At 39.0% G+C, this 16,648-nt stretch overlaps 1 protein-coding gene, 1 non-coding gene and 2 pseudogenes across 3 annotated transcripts; 2 read left to right on the forward strand and 2 right to left on the reverse strand.

Annotated features, from left to right (window-relative positions):
• Window positions 1-3,311: 3,311 nt before the first annotated feature.
• On the reverse strand, window positions 3,312-7,204 carry LOC145463174 (melatonin receptor type 1A-like; annotated as a pseudogene). Its single transcript, XR_014041298.1, has 2 exons — window positions 6,888-7,204; window positions 3,312-5,055 (listed from the first exon to the last, which is right to left on the reverse strand). The product of XR_014041298.1 is annotated as a melatonin receptor type 1A-like (transcript).
• A 414-nt stretch (window positions 7,205-7,618) lies between these two features.
• Window positions 7,619-9,333, reverse strand: LOC145464101 (beta-2 adrenergic receptor-like; annotated as a pseudogene).
• Window positions 9,334-14,232: 4,899 nt separating this feature from the next.
• Window positions 14,233-16,458, forward strand: LOC145464529 (galanin receptor 2a-like). The gene is made up of 2 exons (XM_081448444.1): window positions 14,233-15,017; window positions 15,654-16,458. The coding sequence occupies exons 1-2, from the start codon at window positions 14,792-14,794 to the stop codon at window positions 16,436-16,438; spliced, it is 1,011 nt and encodes a 336-aa protein (XP_081304570.1). The 5' UTR covers window positions 14,233-14,791; the 3' UTR covers window positions 16,439-16,458.
• On the forward strand, window positions 15,499-15,571 carry Trnak-uuu (transfer RNA lysine (anticodon UUU)). Its single transcript has one exon. It is a non-coding gene; the product is annotated as a tRNA-Lys (tRNA).
• Window positions 16,459-16,648: the final 190 nt, after the last annotated feature.

Here is a 16,648-nt window from a genome sequence, read left to right on the forward strand (position 1 = left end):
GATTCAAGTTATCATTCAAAGAACAGCTGAAAAATTGTATTTATCAATGTTTTATTATTGAGGCTGCCATGTAGCTTGAAAACACTGCATATCTGAAAATCCTTTCGGTGACACATCGTGTTAATGTTCTCCATGTTCGCTGCATTATAAAATTTATTTACATCATTTTGATCAGGAAAACCCTCCGCATTTAGTAATACTTTCTTTCTTGGCAACGACAGCAAAATTTGTAAAAAAAACTTGTCCCTACTTACAGCCGACCAAAGACCTGATAAAATCAAACAGGTCTGGATGTGTTATATTTTCTGCTGATGGACTGTCATGCCGAAACTGAACTACTAAAGAAGTCTAACTTTAAAAATACAATTTGCATAAAGGCATACATCTCGTGACGAAAAATAGAGGATACATGAGACAAAAACTATAATCATACTCAGAATTCACTCCTGTGTTCAGTAGTGCGGGCCAGTCGGCACCTGCTATACTGATGAATTTCTTTGGATCCTCCTTTCTCATTTAAACATGAGTAGCTTATCACAATCACATCCTTCCATTTGGAAAACAAACTGATTGCTTTATACTTACAATATGACATAGTCAAAAATAATGGCTTGGATATCAACTCAGATCAGTCGAATCACAGAAGGTTTGCGGGATAAAACGGTTTATAACTCAGGACGACGAAATAATGTTATAAACGATAGCTCTAAAATCCCACTACAGGCGTAATGAGTAGAATCCCACCCACTGATCCAGTGTCTGATATAACAACCAAATTGATTGGTCACTGAGTTGGGCGATTACGCAACAAATATAAACGAGGAAACCAGGTGGATGATCATATATGGACATGTTAACCGGGTCGAATGATTTTTTGAATCCAGGGGATGAATGAAGTAGAGCAAAAATGGCGTATATAGTTAGCACCACATCACTGCTCCTTCGGTAAAATGCATCTGTATCTTGAATAACACAGCAAATTGTACGCAAAACTCCATTGAGTTTTGCTTACTACTGATGCAGCTTATAATTAACCAAATTTTAAAAAGGGGAGAAAGCTTTCCATTACAACTTCAACGTGAGAATAAGCTGGAGCAATCCACGCACAAGTCAAAGAAAATCAGAAAAAGAGCAGCTACTGTATAGGGTTATTTAGGGTTAGGGTTATCCAGGTCAGTAGAAAAAGCTGACTTCTTCCGTTATACCTACAACAACAACAACATTAACAACAATGGCTCTTTATTCATATGGTATACAATACTGATCCATGAAGAGAAGTTCCGACGAATTTGGTTGCACAGGCTAAATTGAACTTCTCGAATTGCTAGGTTTTCGAGTTTTACATCTAGCTCACTTGCCCATACAAGAGCAACTGACACGTATTGTCGGTTCAACTGATTTGAAGATCTAAGGCCCAGCAGTTCAGACGCCGAACTTTTCATGAGCCGAACTTAACTCGAATTTGGACCGACCGAAATTATCAAAAGTACGCCTGTTGATTCAGACGTCGAGCTTAAGGTGCTATTCACATGATTCTAGAATGACTTCCATTCCAGAATGAGTTTCGTTCCAGAATGAAGTTCTTTTCGTATTGCATTCACATGACACAATCGATGAGCCCCAGGTTTTCGGGCCAGATCAGAAAACAAAGATGGCGCAAGTTCTTGAAAACGATACGCATGCGCCATCCGCTCTAGACTACACGGTTTGCGATTTCATATCAGAACGAAGTTTGTTTTCACTTTACATGATACCAGAATGAAAATTCATACCAGAACGGGAATTTCATTCGGATTGAAAACCGGAATGAACTCATTTCAGAATGACTTGTAAGGAAATGGAATTTCGATTCTGTATCATGTAAACACATACAGAGAAATATATGGAGATGGAATGAAATCGTTCCAGAATGAAAGTCACTCCGGTATAACGTAAACAGCTCCTAAGTCGCCGAACTTAAATTTAGTTTGAACCAAAACAAGTCGAAATGTCAGCGGTTTTTAGGCAAAGTGTGCTTAATTCAACGTATTAGGTTCGGCACATGAAAAGTTCGACGTCTGAATCAAAGTAGTTTCAAAGCCGAAATTGCCGGGTGAGCTATACGGAAAGAATGGTTGAACAGTTCCAAATATTAAACCATTTTCGTATTCTCGTTATTGGACTGGAACTAGCTTGCAAGTGAGGCTAATGCGGGGAGTCTTTTCAAATGCAAATGACTTTGATCTCTTTTTAATGACATTCCCCTGCATGAGCCTCCATTGCAAGCTAGTTCTAGTCCAATACCGAGAATACGAAAATGGCCCAATAAATAGCCATATTCAGACGCTAACCTCTCATGTACTTAAATCAACGTATTAAGTTCGGCGTCTGAACTGGGCTTAAGGCCGAGTACATGATACATAAGAAAAAGTGAAATTAAGCTCTTGTGGTGTTGTAGACATCATTATTACTGTAAAATGCTAAACTTTAAAAATGTAAATGTGCAATTACGTTAGAGAGGTAGTTCACACGCATGATAAAGTAAACCAACTTGCTGGAAGCTCGCCAGCCGGCTATCCAACTTGCTAAATCATAAAAGTACGAAGTTTTGGAATTAAAACTAGAATAATAAATTATAATTATCAGTTGCAGGTTTATTTTACTGTCAAGGTATTACATGCAATTGCGGGTATCTTCAAACGCAATTGGGTGTTGAATAATTGTTTCACTTACTAAAGGAATAATTATCATGGATTACTGATTACTGAAGATAACTTGCTCTTATAGGCTGGATTAAACTTAAAATTACACTTTACTACCAACTAGACCTGAATATTTCGTGGTATGGCTTCAATCAAAGCTATTAGAAGTTGCTATTTCCCTGTAGTTACTTATCTTTCTGTCTTTTTCTATCTTGAATTATTTCTAGTTATTTTTATTTGGCGATCGGTATTGAAACCATACCAGCTGATATCGCTTACACCGTTAAGAAAGTGTTGCACATTACCACTTGTGTAAATTATTCTTTTACTGCGGCATATCTCAAACGCCAGTCTTTTAACTGAACACGTTTCCGAGCAAATGTCTGATCTGAAACTTGTGGAATAACTTAGTATTCATTTCGGCCGGAAAAAAGGCATAACTAGGAAGTCTTCCTTTATTCTTCGATGTTACCTTATTCAGTCACTGTGTTGTAGTTGTTGCTTTAAGACACTACATAAGAATCTTAAGTTTAAATGTTCTGTACAATGCTGTTACCTACATTTAATTTAATTCTACAAAAATGATCTTTGTAATTTTTATATTGCACTCAAACTTTAAGATGAAAAAAGATTTCGGCTTACACCCGCACTCCTACTTCTACTAATGGCCAACTACGCAAGCCCTTATGTAAGTCGTAATCATTAGAATCGTGTAAGTTAGCACGGCAGGTAATTGACAATTGTTGTAAGTCCAACACTAGATCATTAAATCGTTGGAGTAGCGAGCTAATTCCCCACAAGAGCTGCTTCAACAAGCTGGCTGTTAACTGTTAGGGTAACCAAGTAATTCTGCATCTGCTTGTCTCATCCAATGTTGAGGAGTACAAGGAGTGTGGGAGCATGCGCAAGGGTGATGATGGCGCCAGGTTAGAGGTCCGGGATAGAGATGTGGAGTGTGGTACCTTTCGAAGCTGGTTAAGCTGGTTATGTTGCACACGAGTGAGATAGGCTTTTGGTGCTGACAGAGGTACAGAAAACTAGGTTGATTCACAGTGAAACAAGAGAGATGCTGGATGAAAGTAGACCACGGCTTTTGAGAGCCTCGTGAGAATATCATTCAGTCACGCCAAACCATTATCTCAGATATAGTTTTGTTTTCCAACAATGCGTTTTATTGCCATGTTTATCCCCGCACTTTGCGTGTTATTTCTTGTTAATCTACGATGGCCAAAGAAAAAGAGTATTTACGATTCAGTTACACTAAGGTTAATGTGTCGAAAACATAATGAAGAGGGGTGCTCAGCTGATGATAGACGCCCTGGGGGTGCGCTTCTTCCGTACGTTCTTTTTGCTTCTCTGTTAATTTACGTCCCCAATCAGTTTTCATCCTGGTTTGATAACTTAGTCTTGAAGCAGAATATCCTCTTGTATTCTCGACGAAATGTCCTATTGAGGACTCCATATATAATGGGGTTCAGAGACGAGCTTGTTAGACCAATGTTAGTGTAGAAGAAATAGACTCCACGAGAAAGGGACCAATCACCAACACCCATTTCTACAAAATCAATCATGACAACAGGCGCCCAACAAATCAGATATCCAAGCACAGTGACAAATAAAGTTCGTGTCAGTCTTATCTCTTCTGGTGATATGTGACGTGCATTGTTATCTGTAGTGGCATGTGCCCCGCGCATATTTTTTACACGTTTTGCGTTCAATCTCAGATGTCTGAAGACGTTAAGATAACAAAATGAAAGAACGGCAAGGGAAATACAAAGGCAAATGTAAATGACATCAGCTTCAAAAGTCGATTCTGCTTCGTGAAAACAGAAAAACTTTCCCGGATGGAAGATGTATTTTCTACCACTGGCAACATACGGGACCGCATACATCAGAGATAAGATCCAGACCGACGCGGCCATGACTCGGGCGCGGGGCATAGTAAAGAAACTTCGATGCTTCATTGGACGAACAACACGAAAATATCGATCGATAGACATGAGGGACATGGTCTGCAGTGAGGCGGCTACCGTTGTTATGACAACAAAGCCTTGAAGCTGACATGCAATGAAGCCAGAAGTCCAGCGACCTGCAGTGAGTGCTGCAAAAGATTGCGGAGTCACGAGGGTTGCCATGGCGATATCTGACATTGCGAGTGAAACAACAAAGAGTCCTGTTACGTTTCGAAGTCTTGATGATTTGTAAACAACATAAAGAACAAAGATATTTCCGAGTAATGCAGTGGAAGAAATGGAACCATGGATCAAGCATTCCAGAACAACTTGAACTGTACTTCGAGAACATAAGGATTCCGCCAAACGGAGGGCATGTGTTTCCACAGGGGATTTGTCAGAGGCGTTCATGTTGGATTTCTCTGAAAATAAAAAGAATAACGAATAACGAAACTTATTAATAAAAAGTGTAATATAAAGCTTTTCCTAAACCTTATTTATTCAGCTGAACTATTACCATCTTGTCATTAATTCATTATTCGGCTCACTCTTAACTCCTTAGATTTTAAAAGCGTATTATTACTATTATTATTATTATTATTATTATTATTATTATTATTATTATCATTCTAGTATTGTTAATATTATTATATTGTCAAGCACTTTTAACCTTAGCCTCTGGCTCGAGAGATTGGGCAATTCTAAGCACCCCCGTGTTACTGACATGAAATAAATTATTTTGTTATATCTCAACTCAAATACGTTTTCCGATTGGAGCGTGTCGCGTGTCGTGGGTCAAAACTCACTAACTCCCTAGGGAAACGAGAACTTGAACTTTCGACTCGCACGTGATCAGGTCATGCTCCTTGAAACCGCCGCAAATTTGTGAGCCAGCTTGCGTCAAGCAAGCGACTACTTTGCAGTTTTTTTTTTTTTCTGTTTTGGAGTTGGGAGTTACAACAAACCACATGACTGGTCCCGCGGGAAACAGTGAGTTTCGTTTTTACCCTCGCCCTCAATGTTCCCCTCGGATTGGCCTCGGGAACATTGAGGGTATCGGGGAAACAAAGCTCACTGTTTCCCTTGGGGTCACTCAGTAAGTGCTTATACTTCCTAGGCTCATGATAAGGTTGTTCTAAATTGTCTATTAGTAAGTAAGAAATGTTTCCCTCTCATTACTTTAAAAACGTAAGAAAACGTTTTCTTTGTCCAAGGGACACTCGTGAAAGTTTGGAGATTCGAAAAATGGCAAGAAAAATACAATCGTAGGACTCGTGTCTTGAAAGCGTTTCAGGTGGATTTCTAGTGCTTCCATTAAAATAAAGTACCATCTTCTTGAAATAAGCATATCAGATTAAAAACATAGAAAAAAATAGACTTGCATGAGTCAAATTTCGGTTCAAAACGTATCAGTACTGGCAAAGAAGTGCATATGTCAACACTACACTGAAGTGCCCGAAGAAAAAATAGCTTTTTATATCACGTAGAGAAAAGTAAAATTCGACTATCTATAGAGAGTAATCAAATTAAAGGCTTATCAGCGAATCTCACGGAAATTCTAGCGCAAGGTGAAAACTTTTGGCCTCGTGTTTTGTAATACGTGATAAAAGAAAATTACAGTGAGTCAATATTGATCGTCATCTGTGTAAATTTAAAAGTGAACAAGATTATTCCTTCATGCAAAACAGTGTTGTTGCTCAAATGGGTGTTCGATTGCTCAAACAACAGCTGAGGCAAAGCAAAATGGAATACAAAGTTCTTAAATTTCCAGAAGATGATTTGACAAAATCACCCACTGAAAGGATCATTTCAGTGAGTCAGCTGTTCTGAAGGCTTTTAATCCTTTCCGATTTTCTTCTGAGAATTGGCGGTCACCTGACTGCCGTTAAACGAGAAATTAATGCCTGTTGTTTTTGGCTTAACAAAAAAGTCGTTCTGGGTACTGAAAAAAGGTCAGATATGATTTTTGTAAAAAGCCGAGCCTAAATTTAGCGTACAGAGCTTTTAAAGCACTCCAGACAGCCCAAAACAGCGTTTAAAAGCATTTGAGAGAGAACCGTTTACGTTTTAGGTTATCATCGTTCTCATGTTCTTCAGACTTCTCGTGTTGTGGTAAAAAAAAATATATGTAATTCAACAGTCGATTGAATCGTTGGTAGTCTAACGAAATAGTGAGAATCATGTTGTCTTCACATCTTTTTCTGTCATTCTTGGTATCCCCCTTTAAATCAAGAAGCTAATTTTTTATACTTACGGTTTGGAGTTATCAGTGATGAAAACAAGCAAGCCGTGTGAATATCTGCTGAGATTTGGCAGAATGGCAGGGAATCACCAGATTAATTGAGTTGAAAACTTTCCGCGTGATCATACAATTGATTGAAGACGCGCTACGCACGTACACCCTGAACGACTGATGTGTGTGCGAAGGGTGACTTTTTATCGTAAAAAACTTGGCCGCATATATGAATATGCACCAAATTAATGAATTGACTGGTTATACATTCATTTTGTATATGACGTGTTTAGTCTATTTGCTGAATTTGTTTTACAGAGGGGAAACATTTTGTGTGAAAAAAAATTCGAAATATTTATTTATTTTGTAATCCCTTGCACGCGATTAGGGTTCACCTACAAATCATTTGGCTCGGAATTGTCCAAAAACAGAGTAAAGAGTTGTGTTAAAGACTGGTGATAAACAACTCATATATAAATAAATATGTATACACTCATTTTTCATGCGTTGAAGTAATTTTGTTGCCATAAGGCCTGACATCTGACACACATAACGTCTTAATTGCAGAAATGTTATGATCATCGAACATACGGCTGGTGCGGTGCTGTTATTGTTGTTTTTCACCTGTTTTTCCGTTTAGAGAAAGGAATAATTTCATACGGTTTGATAAAAAAAACAACATAATAACTGTATTGTATTTACAAATTTTAAACACATAAAGTTTATTATGTTCAAAATCTCAGCCTCAGGGTTTATACTTAAAATTTCGCAAATTTCATATACCTAGCATAGCATGTAAAATACTGGCCAGAAACTTTACTTTTGCGAGAACTGTATAAGTTTTATTTGTATATTAAATCATTGGCTTCCCTAGTACTGCCCAGGGACCCGTTTCTCGAAGGTCCCGAAAAGTTTTCGCACCCGGAAAACCATGGCAAAATCTCAAACCTTATGGTTACAGAGCTGTTTTATTCACATATTCTTAATATAAACAGAGGTTCCATTCCGTACCAGAAGTTTCAGACGTACATAACTCTCTGTCTTTAAATACCGATTAACTGAAAATGGCTTTTCGAGCCCGAAAAGTTTCCGGGGCTTTCGAGAAACAGGCCCCAGGTGACAAATTGGATCAATCTGGTCCGTTAAAAACCAGGTACAGAGGGGTGTTTGCAAGGGCAATAATTTGAGAGGCTGGTTAGTTGGAAATTTATAAAGCACGGCTAAGAACTTGAACTTAAGATAACGGAGAGTTAATTAGGTCAGTAGAAAGACGGAATCTAGTACTGGCCTAATTAATCACTCGGCCACACTGTCCACACAGCATATGAACACTGTATTACTGTCTGTCCGCAGTAATAATATCACTTGAACCTCCCCCCTGTCTCCGAAGTGCCGCTTCATGATATTTGTTTTTTTTTTGTTCGCATTACATATCAGTTAATCAGTGCTTGAAGCAAAAAATCCTCCTGTATTCTCGACGAAATGTTTGATTAAGGACTCCATAATGGGGTTCAGAGAGGAGCTTGTGGTTCCAATAGTGGTGTGCATGACATAGACCCCATGGGAAAGGGACTAATCACCAACACCCGTTTCTACAAAGTCGACAATAAGAACAGGAGTCCAACAAATCATATATGCAAGCACAGTGACAAATAAAGTTCGCGTCAGTCTTATCTCTTCTGGTGATATATGACGTGTGTTGTCATCTGTAGCGACAGATGCTCCTCCTAGGTTTTTAACGCGTCTTGTGTTCAGCCTCAGATGTCTGAAAACTTTAAAATAACAAAACGACAGAACAGCAAGGGAAATAAAAATGCAGATGTAAATAACGTCGGCTGTAAAGGATGAGTCCGCTTCGTGGAAACAGAAAAACTTTCCGGGGTGGAAGATGTATTTTCTATCACTGGCAAGATAAAGGACTGGGTATATTAGAGATAAGATCCAGACCGACGCGGTCATCAACCATGCGCGTGGCATGGTGAAGAAAATTCGATGCTTCATCGGTTGAACAACGCGGAAATATCGATCGATAGACATAAGGGCCATGATCTGCAGCGAGGCAGCTACTGATGCTATGACAACAAAGCCTTGAAACTGACATGCAATGAAGCCACAAGTCCAGCGACCTGCGATTAGTGATGCAAAAGATGGCGGAGTAGCGAGGGCGATTGTTGCGGTATCTGAAAGAGCGAGCGAAGCCATAAACAACCCTGGTACGTTTCGAAGTCTCGGCGACTTGTAAATAATGTAGAGAATAAGGAGGTTCCCGAAAAATGCAGACGTGCAAATGGAACCGTAGAACATGGATTCCAGAACAACTTGAACTGTACTTCGAGAACGCAAGGATTCCGCCAAGCGGAGGGCATGTGTCTCCACAGGGGATTTCTCGGAGACGTCCATGTTGGATTTCTCTTAAAGCAAAAATAACAAAACGTACGGAGACGTTAAAAATCTGATTAAAAATATATTGCCCTCGCTAATGGTACCTTCATATAGCAGTACTATCGGTAAATGAACTATCAGACAATAAAAAAATCAATGAATAATAAAGAACAATAAAGTGAGATTTTAACTGAAATAGGAGGAAAAGTCAGTGTATGTCCAATTTCAGGTAAAAACTTCTATTCATGGAAAGGTAACGCCGGGATGATATCTTAGAAATCAAACAGGTATTTCGTACTAATGAACAGACGGGAAAAACTCGACCATTGATGAAAGCATTGCTTTATGGCCGATCAACCATATAAAATGCTTTTATATCAAGTCTCTTAGCCAATCAAATTCAAAGTCGTATGGATTTCGTGCCTTTTTTGCATGCCTGTCATAAAAACTGATAAACTGTTGATCATCACAGATTGCAAAATTTAAAACATTGAATCAGTCATGCTGAAATAAATATTCGTTTGAAGTATAGTGTTACTAAGCTAAGCCACGTTTGCTATCTAGGCAAGTAAACATGGCGGACAGTTGAAAGTTGATGCATGGGGAATTAAAGCAATGACTCCCATCTCCATTGGACCAAAACATTTTAAGAGCTAGTATGAATTGTAAACGCAGTGGTTTCGATGCGTAAATCGTCAACCATCAAAAAACTTGTTAAGTTACCGAAATTTAGGTTTTTTTCAGACTGGAGCTACTCAATTTTAGATGTCGATTATTCGTAGTTGTTTCTATTGTTTACTTGTACCTTTTGTAATTTTGTTGTACAGTTAATTATCATTACTATCTTTTCTTTTTTTCTTTTTTATTATAAACTTTTGCCTCCGCCTCGATTAGTTCTGGAACTAGTTGCAGTGGCAAGCAAGTCTTGTAACTATGTAAGAAAATAAAATGAAATAAAATAAAATAAAATAAAATAAAATAAAATAACATTGAATTGAATTGAATTGAAGTCAACAGGCCTAAACCGATGAGTAAATTGATGTACAATCGATGTATTATTAAAACTACGGCTGCCTGAGCTATTGCGACTGTGTTTCCATGTTTTCGTCCGCCTTGATCTTGACGATTGTTTGCCTCAAGCTCAGCGAACATTTACACGTAAAAAGTTAATGATGTTGAGCACTCTTCCTTCATTTCACTGTTACTCTGCAGCTTGTGAATCTACCAAAATTTCTTTGGCACAGTCATCAAATTTTCCATTCGCAGACTCCTTGTAGTAAAACGGGGCCCTGGGATTTTGATTTGGGGGATTAAAGCAATGGCAAAATTAAATCTACTTCCGACAGTTTTTTTGGCTGAATTGCAAAAATTGATTCACGCGAAATGCAGCTCCCGAGTTTTCGCTAAATATAGTACGCGCGTAAATTAGTAAGCATCTTTCTAAAATAGAAAAGGGTTAAAATTGTATACTCTCGGTTTGCGAAGTCATGCGTTAAAAAGAGCAAGAGAGAAAATCCGGTAGAGTTTTTATCACGACTAGCTAGTTATCGTGGTCTATCTAACATGAACAGGACACCCCGTTTGCCTAAAAGCAAGTAGTTCGAAGTGTTTTATTAAACGTAGTCTTTTTATCAATAAAACTGTTGCAATGCTAACAAGTTGAAGATGAGTCTATAAGATGATCATGTACTGTGAGTCAAGATAATTTCGGGATAAATGACATTTACTGACAACCACTCGATCGACACCCAGCATTGCTGGTGGATTCTGCCGTGTGCAGAGTCACGTTTCAAACTGGAAATCTTTTCATTCAAGTTTCAAGGCGGTTGACAATACTCTATAGTTTTTAAACCTTTGGAGAAGAACTCTTAATGATGAAAAAGGCTGTAAAGCATTTGTCAAATGCCCAATTAGTTTAGCTCTATATAGTCACTGTTTAGGTGACCAGCTTCTGTGTGTATTTTTAATTTAGATATTATATTAATTTTGTAAATTCTCCAGTACAAATAAACGTTGTATTGTGTTAACATTATTAGGACACTCGGTAAAAGTTTTCGTTTTAGATAATTTTTGCTTTTTGCAAAAAAAATCCAAAATTTTCAAAAATCCTGTGCCTACCGAAAGGGTTTCAAGAAGTCTTCTTCATAAATTTGAAGTGGCTTAAAACCCTTGCAACATAATTTTGAAAAGAAAGTGAAAACGTCTCTGTCAAGAAGATTGGCCATTGAAGGCTTGTTGCTGCATGGAACTAACATCACACGTGCTTCCCAGCGCTTATCTTTGAGTTTTACGTCAGCGATTCGTCGCGTGCGCAGTTACAGATAATTTATCGTAACCTCACCATGATAAGTCTATTTATTATACGGCTACCTCCGTGAGCGGGCAAGATGAACCAAATCCTGCGCTGCCCGAGCGGGCAAGATGGAGCTATCTTACCCGCTCGGGACTACCCGCCGTGTCTCGGAAGGAAGATTTCCCGGAAAGCCATATAATAAATCCTTTATTGACCCGAGCTTGTTCGGTCAAGATGGCTGAACTGATATTGGCCTCAAGCTCTCTTTTGGGTTCAAAACGTGCAGACGTTCGTAGGGTCAGGGAGTGGACCACACGCGTCTTGGTAATATAATGGCAAATTATAAGCTTCAGTCTGTGTTCAGTTGTCGAGAGCGAGCATGGGACAAAAAAAAAATAGTTGTGGAGTATTCTTAACTTTCACCTGCGGAGTTATGGTTTGTAGAATTACTGCAGATTTTGTTCACCGCTAATGAACCACTTGAAAATTAAAGCTTATATAAACAAAAAGTAGCCGCAAGATTGGCAGCAATACAGAGTGCTGCTTGACATAATAAAGATATGTTATTTGCGGGTTGGGAGGTCAATACAGGGAAAAACTGTGACCCGAGGTCGCAGGCCGAGGGTAGCATTTTAAAGACCTCAGTCACAGGTTTTAAACTCGTGAATACGAGTTTATAGTGGTTAGTAGAGATCATTCGCAATTTCAGGGTTTGATAGTGTTTGGGGGGACGGGGGTGGGAACAGTGGTAAGGAAAGCGAAGGGGACTTCTTATTTGACACTCGGCACCGACCACAAGGAACAATTACAGCGCAATTGTAGCGCGAATCGTCCGTACGTGATCAAACTGTGTAAATGCGGTCGTGTTACGTGCTTGCAATTGTTGAAACAGTTTGATCACGTTCAGTGATTCGAATCAACTACAGAACGATTTGTGCTACAATTGCACGGTGAATTTAACTGGAAATACGATCAAATAGGACTCCTCTGCATGAATAGCTGGAGAATTTTTTCTCTCCTTCGATGGCGCCAAAGACACGACGATCACTGCACTTTCAGCTGTGCTTTGAATACAGATCGCCGAATAAATGCAGCTCTTAGGACTTAAGAAAACAAAATGGTAATGTACAGCATTGCTCCGAAGTTGGATTCGAATTTTAAAATGACTGGTACAGCTCCAGCCGATTAAACGACTACAAAGCCATTGTCAGAAATAATATTCAAATACGCTTAGCGGTAATAATTGTGTTTATAGAGATTTCCTCGTTTTGTTTGTTCAATTCATTCGGTATAAATTGCTGAAATGCTTATTGGTGAATTTCTTAAATAAAAAATGACTGCAAAGCCGTCGGCATAAAACATATCCAAATCAACTGAATCACTTTTCTAATTGTTGTCCTTTTCCACGCACACATCGCGCGCGCGTTAATCTGACTTGTCCCCAGTAGTCCCTTGTTAAAAAATATTAAGACGCGAGGGATGATGGGAAGGATGCAGAATAGCCTTCGCACCTTCCCATCATGCATCAAATCCTAGAAGTTTTTTTATGAGACAAGTACAACCTCAAATCGAGGCTCCCAGATTCAGGTGTGGAAATCATAACCAATTAACAAACGTTTGTTTATTTTTATTTACATCCACAGTACATTGTCGTCATAAGCTAAAGTATAAGACAAACTTAACGAAAGAAAAGCCTGAAAACGTTTTGTTGTAGAAGACGTAAAAACAACATTTAACGGCTGTTTCAAGGCTTTGATCAAACAGCTTCTTTTTACCGGCGGAAATGTAAAATTCATGAATATCGTATGCCAGCAGTAATTAAATTTTTAACTTCCGTCAAATGTTGACACCGGGACAAACACCTCTTTTATTCTTGTAGGTTTTTTGCGTATTTCTTCTAAAGTGGATTCAATTACCAGCAAAAGATAAAAAAAATTGAGTTTTGTATTTTCTAGATAATTGCTGTAAATAGGTTGGTTTCAGTTTCAATTGTTATTTCCTAAATTTTAATTGAATCAACGTCAAACGTATCACGATGTCCGATGACCAAACATCGACGTACGTGTCGCAATTACAACCTGTTAGCCAATCACATTGCAGGAAATTCAAGAACCGACTAACTCCCAAATAATTTCGTATTTGCTCAAAGTTTGTCGCGTTAAACCTTAGCAATTACCATTAGTGACGGGAACCTCTGTGAGCCAACTGACTCACGAAAGACTAAAGCAAAGTTCTTGTCGAAAAATTGGAAGCAAGTGAGCCAGATCCATTTCTACTGTCGATCTGATGAAGGTGAGCAATTAAATTTACCATCACAAATGTGCTTTACAGCGCTTAAATGACCTTTCGCGTTTTACTGGGTAAAAGCGTATTCGAGGATTTTAAAACTAAACATTTGGTCGATCTGTAAGGAACCAAAAATTTCCATTTCTAGTGTTATTCAATACCTCTCGAAGTTAATGGAGATTTTGCAGCTTACTCTTTAGAACTGAAGTCACACGGTTTTTTTTTCGTTGTCTGTCATCGGCTGTTTTAATTACCTCGTTTTTAGCGATGTCACTCCATGTACAATCTTTTGGTAATTTCGTTTGGTTTTTGGTTTCGCTAAGACAAGTAAATGGGCCTTGCTTTATTTCATTCAATGGGGTTCTAAGTCAAAACAGAAACAATATTATATACAGGCTTTCTTACATTTTATCCGGGAAGTTTTGTTTACTTCAGGGTATTTGCAGTGCTGCAGGTATCCTCAGCTTAGCTCCTGTGTAAACATCAGAGTTGATTGCACCTTTTTTATTTTGTGGCTTAGTCGGCTTAATTCCAAAAATAAAATTAATGCTTTCAGATGTGCAGTACAGTTCCTTAGTCAGGAGGGTTATAGTGGTGGTTCAAATGTAATAAACATATGTGAACTGAGAAAAGTAGTTTAACTCGAAATGTTACTTTCTGCTGCATGTTGCAGCTGATCTTGTATTTTAAAACCGTGACGATGGTTTCAGTTTGAGCAGGGCTTCTCAAAACCCCAGGTTCCGAAAAAGAAAAAGAATGTAACAAGAACATCTCAAATGTCTGTTCCTCACGGTGTGCTGCAGGGATTGAAATCACAATGAAGGCGATTAGGCGAGGTCTTTAAATATATACCCGTTATCGTAAACTAAACAAGATCTTGCCGCAAAAGTACCCTACCCTTTACTTCCACTAAGTAAGAACCCGATAATGCCACATTTAAAATGTTTAATTTGTGGTCTGTAGAATGGGTTCAGTTTCCATCGCCGACATCCTGCTGTCCGTGCTGTTTTCATTCCTGATTGTGATTGACATCATTGGCAATGTATTGGTTTGCCTGGTTGTTTATCGCAGTAAGCAGATGAGGAGACCCATGAACTATCTTCTGGTGAACCTTGCTGCAGCGGACATTGTGATTGGTCTATTTATGTTGCCTAGACACGTGTTTAACCACGCCTTTGATCACCCGACAGGTTAGTGCATGATGCTTGTTTAGTTCCTAGGCCTCTATTCCGTCACGGCTGATTCTCACCGAAATTGATTCACAGTCAAGACCTGGGCAAACGCCGGACAGAAAAAAGCCAAAGCAGTTGTCTATTTTGTAGTACAGCAGATAAGTTAGGAGTGACAACATTGTCTGAACGGGAAAGATTTCAAGTAAGGAAAATCATATCCACAAGCCTATAAATTTCTTCTGTCGTCTTGTACATCCGAGAAATTCGCGTGGAATTTTGTCAGGGAAAGATGTTATACGTAACAACACGAGTTAGATTAGCGAGGATAAATACCATTCTGATGACGTATAGAAATAACTGCAGCATGGCAGTGTCTCAAATTTACTGTGCCAAGAGAGAACCTTGTCCCTTTACTCAAGCTACAGTGTATGTACTTGGTAGTCAGTGGATTGAAAACAAAACCATATAATGAAAAATTATCCATGGCAGCCCCATCTGAGCCCGGTTAGCTCAGTCGGTAGAGCATCAGACTTTTAATCTGATGGTCATGGGTTCAAGTCCCATACCGGGCGCATAAACTTTTTGACACAAATTTTACTCTTTTTTAAAACTAAAGCCCAGTCGCGTAACTGAGGTATCTATTTGTCACCATAGGTACATCCGGGAACTTTCTTTGCAAGTTCATCACCGGTGGCGTCTTCATCTGGTTGAGTGCGGCTTCATCCGGGATCTTACTGATCGCCATTGCTACTGCACGTTATTTTGCTATCGTGCATCCTTTCAGAACTAACTTCCGGTTAAATACCAAACGCGTTCTTTGTATAATGGCGTTATCTTGGGGTTTCGCATGTCTGTTGTCAGGGCCAAGTATGTCTGCCATGGTTTACGTCCCAGGAAAAGACTTCTGTGTGGAAGACTGGGCCAAATGGTATCCTGAACAAACCCATGTTGCGTTTGTTTTCGCGGTAAATTGCTTGGTTCCTATAATCACGATGTCACTGTTGTATTTAAAAATCATTTATAAACTGTGGCGCAGTGAAGATGCCATGACAAGTTCAGTTCAGCTTGCTCGACTCAAATCACGCAAACGTGTTACCGTCATGCTGATTATTGTAACATTAGTACATACTTTGTGTTGGTCTCCTAACTATGTGCTGTATTTACTGATATTTTTCTCTCCTGGATTTCATTACGGCTCAACAACTTATATCATCACTGTTTTGTTAATACTTCTTAACGCAACCGCTGACCCACTTTTGTACACTTGGTACATGGATGGGTTCAGGAGGGGTATACGGAACATGCTCTGTTGCTATAGAAACAGGGTGCGCGCTGTAGACAACTCTGGCAAGAAAGTCAACGAGACACCTTACAGAATAGGATTCTCAGGCACAACTGAAGCGAACAACGATCAGGGGAATGATGCAACTACCTTTTGAATGTACAATATATGTAAAATGGTGTCTGATTTGAATCGACAGTTCTATGGACACAGTTGGTGATTGTGGATTATTGCCAGAAAAACGTCAACTGCATGCGAGCCTCCTACGCCACTGCATTGTCGCCCCGTGAGATGCCATATTCTTGGGTTTAAGGGACGTTTGACTGAGCAGTGGTAAAAGGTCCTGGGTCAAGCGTCAAATCAGAAA

Source organism: Orbicella franksi, chromosome 12 (genome assembly GCF_964199315.1).
Source record: "Orbicella franksi chromosome 12, jaOrbFran1.1, whole genome shotgun sequence".
NCBI lineage: Eukaryota > Metazoa > Cnidaria > Anthozoa > Scleractinia > Merulinidae > Orbicella > Orbicella franksi.

Coding starts and splice junctions, on each gene's coding strand:
- LOC145464529 (XM_081448444.1), top strand. CDS start 14,792: ATGGGTTCAGTTTCCATCGCCGACATCCTGCTGTCCGTGCTGTTTTCA. Junction 15,018..15,653: donor CGCCTTTGATCACCCGACAG/GTTAGTGCATGA, acceptor TTGTCACCATAG/GTACATCCGGGAACTTTCTT.